The sequence below is a fragment of the Haemorhous mexicanus genome, chromosome 9, assembly GCF_027477595.1.
Source record: "Haemorhous mexicanus isolate bHaeMex1 chromosome 9, bHaeMex1.pri, whole genome shotgun sequence".
Classification (NCBI taxonomy): Eukaryota; Metazoa; Chordata; class Aves; order Passeriformes; family Fringillidae; genus Haemorhous; species Haemorhous mexicanus.
Genome location: NC_082349.1, coordinates 822682 through 838890, shown reverse-complemented (window position 1 = coordinate 838890; position 16209 = coordinate 822682). Strand labels below are relative to the sequence as shown.

At 55.0% G+C, this 16209-nt stretch overlaps 1 protein-coding gene across 2 annotated transcripts in view; it reads right to left on the bottom strand.

Annotated features, from left to right (window-relative positions):
• NEGR1 (neuronal growth regulator 1) overlaps positions 1-15860 on the bottom strand; it is a 196562-nt gene extending 180702 nt beyond the window's left edge. The window contains exon 1 of one of the 2 annotated variants that reach the window (XM_059853533.1): positions 15625-15860. In XM_059853533.1, the coding sequence (XP_059709516.1) occupies positions 15625-15794 (170 nt within the window). In that variant the 5' untranslated portion in view covers positions 15795-15860. The remainder of the gene's footprint in view (positions 1-15624) is intronic. The other variant, XM_059853534.1, reaches the window with a different exon arrangement.
• Positions 15861-16209: the final 349 nt, after the last annotated feature.

Below are 16209 nucleotides of genomic sequence, written 5' to 3'. Positions count from 1 at the left end.
CCAGTCATGGCTCTGTCAGGAGTGCCACAAGCAGGCTGAGAGTGGCAGGGATCAGTGTGTTGTGCCTGCCAGGAATATTTCACCTCAGGATTCATTAGCATCATCATTTGGAACCCTTTTTATAGAGCTCGTATTGATTTGCAGAGGTTGCTTGCATTTTAAATCACAGCTATGTGTGTTTCAGCTCCAGCTCAAGTTGCTTTATTAGGAAGGTGCAGTTAATATTTCCCTGTTTCCACAGGAAAGCAGCTGTTCCAGAAGATCCTTCCCAGGGCTTCTCACCCTCCTCACACCCTCCTGGCCCGGGCTCAGGGTGGCTCTGCTGCTCATGTTTCTCTGGGAGATATTTTCTTGAGTAAGATAAAATGCTTGAACTCAGCTGATTTTGTCTGAGCAGCGAGCTGCAATTTGTACACTGAAAATAATCATTAAAAGTATATTTTTGTCCCTCTCCATGTCCCCACACAGATCTCTGGATTTCTCATTCCCACCCAGCAGAAAACACATTTAAATGTGTTGCAACATCACAAATTTCAGTGTAGTGAACAAACCAGACAACACAAATCACAAAAAGGCAATTTTGTGTACTCTGCACACAACATTCATTTTCTGCATTTGATGTTGCAGAAGCAAACAGCAGAAATATTAATTTCTACCCTGCAAAGTTGGTGCTGTGTTTTTCATGCTGTGAGATCCACACCCTTGAGCACATGGCACACCCAGACCCTCACTCAGGTAACAAGGGTTTGCTATAACCTATAAAATATGGCACTGTACAGAGGTGACATTTTAGCAGTGTATTTATCCATAAAAATGTCTGGTAAAATCCACATGGATTTATTGTCTCTATTCTTTTATATATAATAAAAGTGTGAAATACTGCACTGTTTCCAATCTCCACGTGTTTGGATGAACACTAAGGTCCCACCTTGGTGCCACAGGTATTCCTGCTCCTCTCAGGATCCCTGAGGCTGGAAAAGCCCCCCCAGCCCACCGAGTCCCAGCTGTGCCCAATCCCAACCCCCAGAGCTCTGAGTGCCCCCTCCAGGGATGGGCACTCCAACCCTCCCTGGGCAGTCCCAGTGCCTGACCCCCTTTCCATGGGGAAATCCCTGCTGTGCCCACCCTGAGCTGCCCTGGCCCAGCCTGGGGCTGTTCCCTCTGCTCCTGTCCCTGCTCCCCTCGTGTCAGGAGTTGTGCAGTGATCCAGCCTTGCTGGAACCAGTGTGAATGCCTCAGTGCTCCCTGCCCTCCTGTGAAAACCAACAATAAAACTTTGTGTGCTACAAGTGCCTCTGCATTGCTGGAGGACTCGTCTCGCATCTCATTAGTAGCCTCCCTTCATCCTGCAACTTTAATTAGCAGCTCCAGAGTGGGATTTACCTGCGCCTGCCACGGGTGAGGAGTGCCAGCTAATGAATTATTCAAAGTAAATTAAGAGACCGAGGGAGTTCTCTCCCTGTCTCCCACTAATACACAGTTCATTAGCAGAGATTTTCACCTGTGACAGTCGCAGGTACCTCACAGGCTGAATCTCTGTGCTCACCTGGAATGGATGCTGCCTCTGTCCCTGGCAATGTCAGACCCCGAGGTTTGCTCGGAGAGATTTCATTAACAGTGACAGTCAGTAAATTGGATCCCCAAGATGTGGGATATCTTCATTAAACCTGGGCAGGCAGCTTCCCATCGCCCTGGGAGCACCCCTGGGAGCCTGGCAGGACCCACACGGACCTGCCACATCCCCAGACCCTTGGGGCACTGTCTGAAACCTCCCGAAAGCTTCCAGAGAAAAACTGGAGAATTGAGAAAACATGGAGAAATGAGAAAACATGGAGAAATGAGAAAACATGGAGAAATGAGACAACATGGAGAAATGAGAAAATATGGAGAAATAAGAAAACATGGAGAAATGAGAAAATATGGAGAAATGAGAAAATATGGAGAAATTAGACAGTATGGAGAAATGAGAAAACATGGAGAAATGAGAAAACATGGAGAAATGAGAAAATGTGGAGAAATGAGAAAACATGGAGAAATGAGAAAACATGGAGAAATGAGAAAATATGGAGAAATTAGACAATATGGAGAAATGAGACAACATGGAGAAATGAGAAAACATGGAGAAATGAGACAACATGGAGAAATGAGAAAATATGGAGAAATGAGAAAAGATGGAGAAATCAGACAACATGGAGAAATGAGACAACATGGAGAAATGAGAAAACATGGAGAAATGAGACAACATGGAGAAATGAGAAAATATGGAGAAATTAGACAACATGGAGAAATTAGACAATATGGAGAAATTAGACAATATGGAGAAATGAGAAAATATGGAGAAATGAGAAAACATGGAGAAATCAGACAACATGGAGAAATGAGAAAACATGGAGAAATGAGAAAACATGGAGAAATGAGAAAAGATGGAGAAATGAGAAAACGTGGAGAAAGCTCCTCCAGTTGCAGCCCCTGGCCCTGTGCCAGGTGCTCCAGCCGCAGTGTCCAGGCTGGCCTGGGACATTGCAGGGATGCAGGGGCAGCCCCAGCTGCCCTGGGCACCCTGAGCTCACATCTCCAGAGCAGCTCAGTGCACGAGCTGTGTCTGTTTTCTCCTTGGGCCTTTCTGTTCCCAGCCTGCTGTGAGAGCTCTGGGACACGGCGGTTTGGGAAGCTGAAGGAAATGAATCCCTGCTGGCGTGGGCTGCAGGCCAGTGAGAGGAGCCAGCAGCCCTGCTCTGGCAGGGACAGCCAGCTGCTCTCCAGGATATCGAGCTGCCCCACTCCTCTCCCTCCTACTTGCAGTTAGCAGGGACCCTGCCAGCCTGCCCAGGATGGAGCAGCAGCACCCAGCAGGACAGAGGCAGAGTTTCTCTGCTGCTGACAGAAATCACTGCTCCTCAAAAGTCCTGATGCTCACAATCTGCAGATTAAACTGACCATTAAATTGCACTGCTTACTTACAGCACAGATTTATGGCTTTATGAGCAGAGGACACGGGAGGAACTTGTTTCCTGAGTAACTCTGGGGAAAGGCACAGCAATGCTCTGAGTTGGCTGCCTGGCTCCTCCAGGAGCTGGAACCACCTCAGCTGCCCTCTGCAGCCCCTGCCACAGGGGTGACACTGACAAGGCAGAGGTCAAGCACCCCTTGACCAGGTTTTGCATTTTTCCCACACCTGCAGCCCACATTAGAATATTCTCCATCCCATCCCTACACACAACAGCTTTCATTTGGGTCACTAAAGAAATCAGATTTTTAGCATTAAAATCAAACAACAATTTCAGGTATTTAAAGAACAGAATTAACTGCACAGTGACACCCACTAACACTCAGAAACAAAGTTCTGCATCCAGGAAATCCTCACAGGAGCCCGTGGTTGTTCTCTGCTGTGACACCAGTGGGGCTGGAGGGAGGAGCTGGGCTTCAGAACAGCCCTGCACCCTCTGCCTTGGGAAAAAAGGAATTTCTCCCTTCCCTCTGCCCAAGAAACCCCTTCCTGACACCATCCAGCCCAACAAAGGGCCCCGAGGTGCCTTCTGCAGAGGCAGGCAGCCCCGAGAGATGGGCAGAGACAGGAGCCCTGCGTTGCTCTGAGTGCTGATTGCAGCAGTTAATTGCCTCTAAAACCCTCGCTCCACAGTTAAGTTGGAATTGTTCACTTTCAGCTTTTAGTCATTAGTTTGCATTATGGGTTTTTTGCCAAGATTGGATTTTGGGAGGTTTCTGACATGAAAACATTCTCCAGCACAATGAGGGTGCCTAATGCTGTTCTGCCAGGCTAATTAGCCAGGGCTCCTGAAGCTTCTCCCCATAAACATTTTTTATTTCCCATACAATATTTCTCTCCCTCCTCTGCCCCTTTCTGCTCTGCCAGCAGCTTTGGGAAAACAGGTCCCAGCACGTTTCCATGCCAGCAAAGCTTTGGGACTCTCCTCCATGCCCAGCTGTGCACACCTCTGGATCCTGGCCCCGGGGCTTTGCCGTGCTGCTGAGTTAGGCCCAGCATAAAGTCTGGTTTTAAAATAGACCCAGCTTATTGGGACGTCCCTTTGAGCAGCTTCCTTTTTGTTACCTCCCCTTCCTCTCACCCCTGAAAGTGCCAGCAGGAATTTCCCCGTGGAAAGGGTACTCAGGCCTTGGCACAGCTGCCCAGGGAGGTGTCCAAGGAAAGAGTCCTCACAGGGGACTGGCAGAAATGAGGCAGAGGGATTTTATTCTCTCTTAGTGGAGTGCTTGAGCCCCTTGGTAGATATCTACAGGGACAGCTCAGCAGATAAAGGGAACATTTCAGTTTGCAAATCTGAAACAGAAAAACATCTCTGTGCCACCCTCGTGGAGACTGCAAGCTGAGTTTCCAAGAGCAGAGAGGGAGGAAATGAGGGAGTAACCAAGGGGATCCAGAGGGATCCAGAACCTGCCTCCAGGGCAAAAGTGTGGGATAATAGGAATATTCAAAAAGGAACAAAAAAAAAAAAGAAAAAAAAAAGGAATTTCTTGAGCTTTACCTAAAAATTGCATTCTCAGCCATACTCATGAAACCATCCTTTGAGAACAGATGGTCGATAACCTAAATAATTTTTAGTTTAGTCTCCAGTTCTGCAAGAAATCTGAAATATTGTGTTTCTGTACAAGTCTCGCCCTGGAAAGAGAAGCTGATTAAATTAGAGTAGAAATAAGTTTTAGAGGATCTTGCCTGGGCCCTTTTCGGCAGGACTTGGCACCAGTGTGAGGCACCCCAGCCCAGAAAGAGCTGTGGCCCCTTTCTGGAGCAGATCCACGGCAAGAGGGAGGTGCCACAGCTCTGCCCGAGCCTCTGAGACTCCGTTTTCCTAAAAATATCACTTCCTGGGGAAGATGGAGCACCTGTGCAAGATGCACCCTTCACCACTGCCTTTTTTGGGTCCCCAGGCCCACACACCCAGAATAGACATTGCCAGGCAGAGCCAAGCTCTGCTGAAGCCAAAGATGATCACTGAAGCACCTAAATCTTCATTGCCTTCTGCATCACACCACCAGGTCCAACAGATCTTTATGTGGAGCAAAGCCCTTTGTTATTTATAACCACTTTCAGAGCATTTTTCAGTATGGATTTGAACTTACACCAAGGAAGATGATAAAATTACCTTCCTTCTTAAGTAATCAAGCCAGTCTACTAATGTAAAATTAATAGCATGGAATGAAAACGTTGGGCAGTTTCAAAATAAATTAAGTGTGGAAGCAGGTTACGTTTAATCAAGCTGCCATGCAAATTAGCAGCCCCACTCAGTGAGGACTATTTAAAGAATTTCTTAGCTGGTGAAAATGTTTTTGGAAGCACTACAGGAACAGTCTCTGTTTTGTTGAGGCACAGGAATGTTAAAAAGCTCCCCCAGAGCAGGGTCAGAGTGTGATCCCACAGGGCTCTGCGGGGAGGGAAGGGCCACACCAGGGGCTGGGGGCAGCCTGGGCCAACATCCCCCCAAAATCACAGAAACTGGGATGTGCACACAGCTGCCAGAACAAAACACACAGCTAAAAATAACTAAACAAAGGGAAAAAGTAAAAGCAAACAAAGCCGTGAGAAATACCAAAGCAAAACAAAACCAACCCAAACAAACAAACCAATTCTACAAACACAGAATTCTTACCGGGAGAAATGCACAGACTCCCAGACTGGTTTGGGTTGGCAGGGACTTTAAATCTCATCTCATTCCACCCCTGCCATGGCAGGGACACCTCCCACTGCCCCAGGTGCTCCAGCCCCAGTGTCCAGCCTGGCCTGGGCACTGCCAGGGATCCAGGGCAGCCCCAGCTGCTCTGGGACTCCATCCCAACCCACTTCTGTTCCACACCCACCCATGCCCAGCCATTCAATCTGTGCTCTCTGAGCTGACGGGTGTGTGTCCCCCCAGCTGTGGCACTGGGGGTCTCCTGGCTCTGCCCCTGGCCTGTCTGACCCGCTCCCCTGGGTGCCATCCCAGGCAAGGGGCAGTGCCCGAGGCTGGGCGGGCACAGGGCGCCCTGGGAGGCTCCAGGGGACACCCCGAGCCACTGCAGCCTTGATGGGCTCTGGGCCAGCCCAGGTGGGGACACCCCGAGCCACTGCAGCCTTGATGGGCTCTGGGCCAGCCCAGGTGGGGACAGGGGTCATGGACAGCTCAGGGTGCCTGGACTGTCCAAACACGGGTCCCTCAGCCACCTGCTCTGTGGCTGGCCCTGTCCCCAGCAGTGTCCCTGTCCCCAGCAGTGCCCCCTCTCCCCAGCAGTGTCCCTGTCCCCTGTCCCCAGCAGTGTCTCTGTCCCCAGCAGTGTCCCTGTCCCCAGCAGTGTCCCTGTCCCCTGTCCCCAGCAGTGTCCCTGTCCCCAGCAGTGTCCCTGTCCCCTGTCCCCAGCAGTGTCCCTGTCCTTCCCATCTCTCCCAGCCCACAGGACTCCATCCCAGCTGGCCCTGGGCACTGCTGTGTGCTTGGGGCTGCACCCAGCCCCCCTGATCCCCCCTGAGCCCCCCTGAGCCCTCCGATCCCCCCTGATCCCCCCGATCCCCCCTGAGCCCCCTGATCCCCCCCGAGCCCCCCTGATCCCCCCTGAGCCCCCCTGATCCCCCCTGAGCCCCTCTGATCCCCCCTGATCCCCCCTGAGCCCCCCCGAGCCCCCCTGAGCCCCCCTGCCTGGGGCTCTGTGCTCCTGCCCTCCTACACCAGCCCACCGAGGGGAACAGCACCGGAGATGATTTCCTGTAACCAAATTTATTTTTAATTCCAGCGTGATGGTTCTGGGCTGGCTGCCTTGAAAAGCTTGATTGCTGTGAATTTCATCCACTTTTTGGATTCTGTGACTTTCCATGTTTTATACATGTCCAAATCCATTTTCCTTCCACAAGATTAGCTGAGGGAGGGCTCAGAAGGGATATTGTTTTGAGGTACTAATGCAAATTAAAAAGTGGAATAGAAGGCTAAGGATGAGTCAGTGCATTTCTTTACCTCTGTGGGTTGAGGTGGCTGTGACTCAGGGCAGAGCCAGGCCAGGAGCCAAGAATCCAGAGCTGCCTGGGGAAGGGGACACTCAGAAGGTGCCCAGCGAGCCCCAAGGGTGTTTGGGCAGGTGATCTGGTCAGCACAGCTCCAATAAATCATGGGGGGAAGCCAGCACACCCCTCTGAGAACAGCTCAGGTAAACAGTCTGGGGGATGCTTGGAGAACAGCTCAGGTAGACATTCTGGGGGGATGCTTGGAGGAACAGCTCAGGTAGACATTCTGGGGGGATGCTTGGAGGAACAGCTCAGGTAAACAGTCTGGGGGGATGCTTGGAGCTGCAGGGGCAGAAACCAAACCCACTCATAGAAGCCAAAGCTGGAGCAGGTCACTAAACCTGAGTTTGTGTGAAACCCAGAGCATCAGAGACTTCTTTGCGTTGAAGAATTTCTTCCTAATACCCAGTGTAAACCTGCCCTCCTCCAGCCCCAAGGCATTCCCCTGCTCCTGTAGGATGCCCTGGATCCTCTCTGCCCCAGCCCAGCCCTGAGCTCTGCCCTCCCTGGGGCCAATATTCAAATCTCAGCACTTACTGCTTTGACCACCAAACCTCCAAAAAACTCACTTTCTTTTCCAACCAGGACAGGCCATCAGCCAGGTTCCCTGCTGCCCATGCACATCTCCTCCCAGCTGGGCTGCCAGAGGATTTTCACCCCTGGCTCTCCCTGGGGCTCAGCCCAGTGTGTCCCCCAGCCTGGGCCACCCCAGCCCAGAGCCCCAGGTGACCTCGTCAGCCACATTTAATTTGCTGCCTGTGGTTTATCTCAGCCCTTGCATCTTCACACCACCAGAAATGTAACACCAAGGGGGTTTATGCAGGTTATAAAAAAATCACAAACTAAATACAATAATTAAATTAATTTGAAACTAATTTCTGACCATGTGCAGGACTCTATACAAAAAAAAAAAAAAAGAAATAAAAAGAGCTGTGACAAAAGCTATATTTTGTTCTCCCTTCCTCTGCTCTTTAATAGTCTCTGAATGAAAAGTCTAGTACAATTTTCTAGTCCACTTGTTCCAGCCAGGGGGAAAACTGCTCGTTATAATTAGGCCACTTTCATAACAGATTTCCTGCTGCCCCTCCTCCCCTGGATGTGGCCAAGGCTCTGCACCTGGGAGCTGGAGCACAGCCACTGCCCAGCCCTGCCCCGGCCCCAGCCCATGGACACCACAGCAAAGCCTGCAGAGAGGCTGCAGAGAGAAATCTCTCCAGGGGGTTTGGGCTGGAAAGAGCTCTGAGCCCCCAGCCACCACCTCGCTGAGCCCGTGATGAGCACTGCACCCTCTGCTCACCCCACCTCCCTGAGCCCCCCTGAGCCCTGGAGCACAGCTCAGGAGCAGAGGGAGGGCACCCAGCCAGCCTGGCCAGGCCGTGGGCCAGGGGATGCTCCATGGACACCAGGTCTGCCAGGGGACACTCGGAGCTGGCAGCTCCAGGAAAAGCAGGAGCAGAGCCTCAGGAGGCATTGGCCATGCCAGTCCTCTGCTGGGAAGGGCTGAGACAGAACTGGGGCTCTGGCTGGGGGGCAGTTCCAGCTCCTTTGGTACTGCTCAGAGCCCAGCCCTGCCCCCAGCAGCCTCTGCCCGGGGGGGTCTGGGGAGGGAGGCTCTGATCCGATGGCAGATGGCATCAGGGCTCTTGTACAGCTGGTGCTGAGCCCTGTCACCAGCTCCATCCCCCTGTGCCACTCGCCAGTGTCACTGCCACAGTCAGCACTGACCTGGCCAGGCTGCAGCCCAGCTCCCTTTGGATCCCAGTGACACCACAATTGCTGCAGAACAAGTGATGGGGCAGCTCCTGTGCCGGGCTGAGCCTTCCCGGGGGCAGCAGCAGCCATGGGGAGAGGGAGAGAGACCCAGCTCTGTCCCACATCCCCCATTGCCCTTCCCTGAGGGTCCTGAACCAGCTCATTCCCCTGGGATCAGTGACAGGCAGCCCTGGGTGCCCCATTCCCCTGGGGTCAGTGACAGGCAGCCCTGGGTGCCCCATTCCCCTGGGATCAGTGACAGGCAGCCCTGGGTGCCCCATTCCCCTGGGATCAGTGACAGGCAGCCTTGGGTGCCCCATTCCCCTGGGGTCAGGCACAGCTCCACATCCTGCTCTCACACACCTCGGGCAGGGCTCCAGCTCCAGGAGAGCCCACAGGATCACTCTGGGATCACTCCAGGATGGCCCATGGGATCACTCTGGGATCACTCTGGGATCACTCCAGGATGGCCCATGGGATCACTTTGGGATCACTCCCAGGAGAGCCCATGGGATCACTCTGGGATCACTCTGGGATGGCCCATGGGATCACTCTGGGATCAATCCCAGGAGAGCCCATGGGATCACTCTGGGATGGCCCATGGGATCACTCTGGGATCACTCTGGGATCTCTCCCAGCAGCTCCCCAGCAGGGCAGGAGCACCAGCCCACTGCAGCCACATGCTCAGCTCCGTCACTGCCTGGCCCAGGACAGCAGTGCCCAGAGCCCCGGGGACATCAGCTGCACTCAGCTCACACACGGTGACAAGGAGAAAGCCATCAAGTCTCTGTTTTCTCCCCAGCAAAACAGCCCCTTGGAACAAATCCCAGTTTTCATCCCTTCCTGACTCCTTGTTTTGTTAGCTCTTCTGCAGAACAGCTGAAACATTCGCCATCATTTAAAATGATAAATTATTTTAATTTGTGCTGAATTTATTTATTATTGCCGCGCAGACAAGAGGCAAGTGCCATAATGTGCTTGTTTAATAATTGGCAGGGACTGGGAGGAGGAAATTCTTATGCAAACAACAACTTCATCACCTGGGGTGTGCACAGGAGCCTGCAGGTCCCACGGTCACATTTCAGGAGTGAAACCCCACGGAGCCAAAGGATTTATGACCCAAATTGCAGCAGAACACCAAGGGGATGGAAGTCAAGAAATGAACCTTTTGAAACCATAAAGGAAAGAAGGGGTCTTTTCTATTTATTACACTCTGCACAGACTATTTATTTATATTTACTATATTGTAGATATTATAAATATTTACTATTTATATACATTTACTGTATTTATTACACTCTACCAGCGCCTGTGCTCACAGCCACACCCAGCCCCGGGCAGGCACTGGGGGGACTGGGATGCTGGGATGCACAGAGGATCCCAAAATTCCAGTTACTGCATGGACTCACTGCCCACCCGCTCTCCTCCTGCTGCAGAGCTCCTTTCCAAATGCACAGCTCTCAGTGACACAAGTGGCACTGGGTGGGTGTCTGACAGAGGTGCCACAGCTGTCCCAGGACACCATCACTCCTCAGGCAAGAGCTCTCAGCTGTGAAGCTTGGCTCTTCTTGGAAAAGAAGGCAAAACTGGTAAATCCCAGGCTCCAACAGTCACTGGCCCCTCAGTAATTCCATCTAAATATGAATTAGGCACCCCGTGCTCCCGAGGAGCTGCTCAGCTTTGGGTGCAAGGTTTGCCTGGCACAGGTGCTCCAGCCCCACAGGCTCCCCAGCCGTGCCCACCTGGGGCCATGGGACTGCCCAGGAGCTCCCAGGATGAATGCAGGGTGCTGACCCTCACGCTGTGCTTTGGTTTGGTTTGGTTTTGAGCCCCTGAGGCTGAGGAAGCCCAGGCAGGGCTCTGGGCCCAGGCAGGCTCTGTCTGGCCAGGCCCCCTGACCCACGGCAGGGCTCTGCTGGCAGTGGGGAGTGTTTGCTCCAGTGTGGAGATGGGAATGTGTCATCCTGATTTTTTAAGATTCTCTAAGCCTTCTGATGTTTACATTCTTGTAACAAACTTTCTCACACACTTTCTGTAAATAACTTATTGGTTTGCATTCTTTTATAGAAGAGAAATCTGATGGGCTGTTGGTTTGTCCAGTGTCATTGGAGAGGTGGCAGTGTCACTCTCCAATCCACTGTCACTTTTGGAAATCTATAAATGTTGGAGTCAGAAAATAAACATTCCCTTTTTTCTTCACCTTGAAAAAAAAAAAAACCCTAAAAAAATCTTAAAAAATCAAGGCGACATTTTCCTACAATCAGCCCTCAGGGAGCACTGGCTGCCCCAGCCTCAGCCCAGGGCTAGTCAAACACGTGGCTGCACCGAGCTGGCCCCGAGCTGGGCCCCGGGCCCCCCAGCCAGGTCAGGCTGAGCCCAGCCCTGAGATCTCAGCTGGACACGGATACTGCCACCCGTGCAGCTCCCCTGCTGCTCCCTGCCAGCTCCAGCCCAGGCACCCAGCTGCAGCCTAACCCTCTGCGTGAGAACCCCCAGAGCTGCCCAGACTGCAGAGCACACCTGCCCCAGCCCCTCTAGAACCACACACTGCTAACAAATCTGCTGCTTTCTTAAAAGCCATGACAGCCTCTGAAGCCCAATTTGCTGTGCTGACACAACGTGCAGGTGCTATAAAGGTACTCTCACTCACACTTGGTTTCATTACCCGGGAGCTTTCAGGAAAACAAAACACACAATAAAAACCTTTACTCGCTAGAAAATCCCTTTTGATCATCTTCAGCTTTGCACGTTCTGATCTCCAAGGAGATTTGGGTTCCAAACTGCAGGCGGGGTCTGCAGGCTCTGCTGGCACTGCCCGGGGCAGCTCCAGCAGGGGGAAAAGGGGAATTCCTGCTTTCCCCACTGCACCAGCAGCAGCAGCAGCAATGCCTCCTGCTGCCATCCCGAGGGGACCTCTCCCCTGCCCTCCCCACATCCCCTTCCACCTCCCGGGAAGGGGGGAGCAGCCCCCATCCCGCCTGGAGGTGGCCTCTGTTCTCCCCGGGTGTCCAGCCCTGCTCCGGGGCAGGGAGGGAGGTGACACGGGAGGGGACACGGGAGGTGACACGTGCTGTCCCTGCCGGCTCCCCCGCATTTGTCACCTCTCCTAAACCACTCCTCTCCCGAAATTGCCACTTGTGCTGTCGGCGAGACGGATGTGCTGGAGCTCAGGGTGCTGGAGCTCAGGGTGATCCCTCTCCCGACAGGATCGTGCAGAGGGTCACAGCAGAGCCTGGTTCTGACCACACAGCCTGCCTCCTGAACTCCTGCCAGTGCACAACGCAGCAATTTATTCTTTTAATAAAACCATGGCTTCAGAACTCGCTCTCCTTCCTCGTGGGTTCTCATAAAATCTTAACCAGCTGCCTGGGAAGAACACAGGAAGGATGCAGGATGGAATTCTACTGCTGAAAATCAGCGGCTTCCCAAAATTATTCTGCCACGCAAAACAACTGTGTTACTGACAGAATTTCTCCTAATTCCAAGAAACACAAACAGTTGGGACTGCGGGGATCCATCACCCATTGAAAGCAAACAAAAGGGAGCAGGCTTTAATTACCGAGGCTGCAGCAATAACTCATCACAGGCACAGCTCCTCGCCTAAGGAGGGGTTTTCTTTAAAATCCCCGTGCTGGGGAGCTCCTGTACCAAAACAGGTGCCCAGTGACACCCTTGGCAAAGCTCCTCTTCTGTCAGAGCTCGGGAAGACGTGGGCATGGTGACTGCTGCTGTGGGAGTGCTGGCCTGGCAGGCCACAGGAGCGTCCCAGCACCCTGTGCCACTACCTGGGGACAATCCCAGCACCCAGTGCCACCTGGGGACAGTCCCAGCACCCTGTGCCACTACCTGGGGACAATCCCAGCAGCCTGTGCCACCTGGGGACAGTCCCAGCACCCTGTGCCACTACCTGGGGACAATCCCAGCAGCCTGTGCCACTACCTGGGGACAATCCCAGCACCCAGTGCCACCTGGGGACAGTCCCAGCACCCTGTGCCACTACCTGGGGACAATCCCAGCACCCAGTGCCACCTGGGGACAATCCCAGCTCCCTGTGCCACTACCTGGGGACAATCCCAGCAGCCTGTGCCACCTGGGGACAGTCCCAGCTCCCTGTGCCACCTGGGCACCAAGGGACAATCCTAGCTCCCAGTGCCACCTGGGCACCAAGGGACAATCCCAGCTCCCTGTGCCACCCGGGCAGCAGCAGCAAGGCACCATGTGGCCCCAGCACGGGCCTGGCACAGGGTGGGGAGGGCACCCACACCTCGGGGGCCATGGGGTGAGGAGTGGGGTCTGTCTGAGCAGCAGTAGCAGCCAGGGAGCTGTGCTCCAGGAGCATCAGGACAGGCAGGGAATGATCCTCCAGCAAACTCTGTGTGCTGGATCCAAAATGGATCGATTACACTGAGATATGAATGAATCATTTAAAATGAGGGAGCTGAACTTTTTGCTGTATGTTAGCACGCAGAGGCTTCTCCTGGAGAGCCCCAGCAGTCCTTTACTCCCCATCTTCGGGCAGACAACGAAACCTCGGTGTGAGAGCTGGGGCTGGGACCCAGCTCAGCCTGACCTGGGCTCACCCAGGGGGGCTCTGTGCCTTCTCCCCTGGCACACCAGCACAGAACGAGACTCGTGAGTGGAAGTTTGTCCCCGGTCCCAGCGGCAGCCCCGTGGATGCCCTCTGCTCTCACCCTCAGGGCACGGCCAGATGTGCCCAGCTGCCGCCGGAGCCCCGGGGCTGTGCACCCCAGCCAGGGCAGCCCCAGGCCCGGGCTCGGGCACGGCTCCGGCTCGGCCCCAGCCCGGAGATCACCCTCAGCTCCCGCAGGCTCGGAAATGCTGACTCCCAGCCGCGGGAGTGCCGCCCGTATCCCGGCGGGAGCTCAAACCGGGAGCTGGCTGCCCTCGCAGCCAGGGCCGGGTGGGTTTGGAGCCCTCGCTGGCACAGGGAGGCCGAGCCCAGAGCAGGGAGGGAGAGCCAGCACGAGGTGGCCGGGGGAGCCCTGGCCATGGTGCCGGGATCCGGGGCTGCGGAGCACAGCCCGCTCCGGGCGCTGCGGGCACGGCTGGGCGCAGGCGGCTCCGGAGCTGCGGGGAGCTTAAACAGGAGCCGATTTCCGAGACTTCCAATAGCTCGAGCAATCACTTTAATGCACATTGAGGTGTAGTCACAGCATCTGCAGCCAGGGACACCCCAGAGGAGCAGAGGCTCGGGCTGGAGAGCCCGGGGAGCTGCTCACGCCGAGATCCTGCATTTCCCCCCTCGGGTCACCAGCTGAAAGCAGAATAACCCCGTTTAAAGCGAGCCTGCCGAGGGCACGGGGAGCGAGCGGAGCTGTCAGAGGGCACGGAGAGCAGAGCAGCTGCAGCACAGACATTCCAGCATCCCACCGCTCCGCGCCGGGCTCAGCAGCGCTGCCCGCGCTTCCTGCAGCAGCCTCGCCACAAAACACACACCGGCCCTCCCCGGCGAGACCCCAGGGATGCTCCCGGCCCGAGCTCCCATCTCGTTTATGTAAGCCAGCAGCGAGCTGCAGACAGCGGGCCTGGCAGCCGGAATGGGTCCAGCCGAGCCCCGGCCGGAGCCCACCTTGGGAGCAATCGCACCAGTCCTTAATAAGGCAGTCTGGAACATATCTAGGTACTAACAGTGTTTAATAGTGGCTGAGTGGGTCTTAACAGCCTGGGAACCCACCGAGTTACTTTCCCTGCAACGGTACAAATAAACCCCTTTTTAATTATTATTTCCTTTGAGTCTCCATTTGTGCCACAGAAAGCACGAGGACCTGAGCACGTCTCAAAATACAGAGGATAATTGAGGTACACATAAAAACCACTTGTCAGCTGCCCTACATAGACATCTACTGTATTTTCAGGAGCTACTACAACAGGAGCAGCCTAAAAACGCTTCCAAATCCCTACCGAAAATGCCTCACACAGCATTTTACAGCAGACTGTTGGATCATTAAAAATGCTTATGGATAAAATGCGTTGTAACCTGGAGATTTCCGTGGCAGCCCAACAAAAAACAATACAGCCAGAGACTTCATAGCTGAGAAGTGCTGCTAATTAAATCAGGTTTCTCTCCAGCCAGGAGCTTCAACCGACTGCAACCGTATTCCAGAGAAGGAGAAAATGGGGGGTTTTGAACTATGGTAGGATCAAGGCGAAGTACAACACACCGCTAAAAAGTTAGAGTGGGGGCTGGGGGGTAATTAAATCAAGGCAGAGGATTGCTGAACACAACCAGGAGGAAAGGTTCGAGTAGATTGTGGTGTCTGACTGCCGGTAAACAAATTTTGCTCCAGTCAAGAGGCGAGGAGATCCGGGAGCACAGGGTCCATTAGGAAAAGCAGGAACAGAGCCACGGGAAGCAAAAAATCTCCTCGCGGCACGGAGCCAGCGCTCCAATCGTTGGGAAATATAGAACTATGTATCAAAATAAATAATGCCGACGGTAATGCTCCTGGCAGGGTTTAATCGTCCTCTCCCTGCCACAGCCCCGAGCTGCTCGCTCTGCAGAGCCTCCAAACTGCTGCCGGAAGCCAAAACTGCATCATTTCACCCCAACAACCCATTCCTAAACTTCCAGCAACAGCCAGGGCTTCTCAAATAGAGTGAAAGAAGGGCAAACCGCGGAACGAAACCGCGCCGGGAGCCGGCGGGCGGCCCGGAGCTCAGGGCTGCGGGTACCGGCCGGCGCCGGGGACAAGTTCCCGCATCCCCGGGGCACCCCCGAGCCCGGCGCCGCCGCAGCATCCCCGCCAGGGGCTCCGCCGGAGCCTCCCTCGGGCAGCCTGGGGACGGATGCTGCGGCAGCGCGGCGCTCCGTCCGCGCATCCCTCCCGCCCGCGGCCGCCTCCTACCTCAGCACGGCCGTGTCCCCTTTCCTGACCACCAGATTGTCCACGGCTGAGCCCGGGAAGTCTCCGCCCGGCGCGGCCAATCTCCCGGGAGGAAGGAACCAGCAAAGGCCGAGGAAGACGATGGCCAGCCACTGGTGGGAGCCCCCGGCGCTCCGCAGCGGCGGCACCATCTCCGCTCCGCGCCGGCCCCGGAGAGCGGGCGAGCGCTGCTGCTGCGGGCGAGGGCGGCCCGGGCTGGGCGGGCGGGGAGCGGCGGAGCGCGGCTGCTCCCGGGCGGCCGCCGCAGCATCCAGCGCGGAGGGCAGCGCGCCCGCTCCGCTCGGCTCCGCTCCGCTCGGCTCGGCTCGGCGCGGCGGCGGGCGGTCCCCGCTGCCAGCCCGTTGCCACGCAGCCGTCGCCTTGGCAACCGGCCCGGCGGCGGAGGGATGCTCGGCCCTCTTTGCCGGGCTCCCCGCTCCGCCCTCCCGGCAGCCCGGCTCGCGGGCCCCCCAGCCCCCCGCGTTCCGCCCACCCCGCTCCCCCCCAGAAGGCGGAATGAAAATTGACCGCCTTGCCAAAGCCAGCGCACAGGCGGCAGCGCCGGGA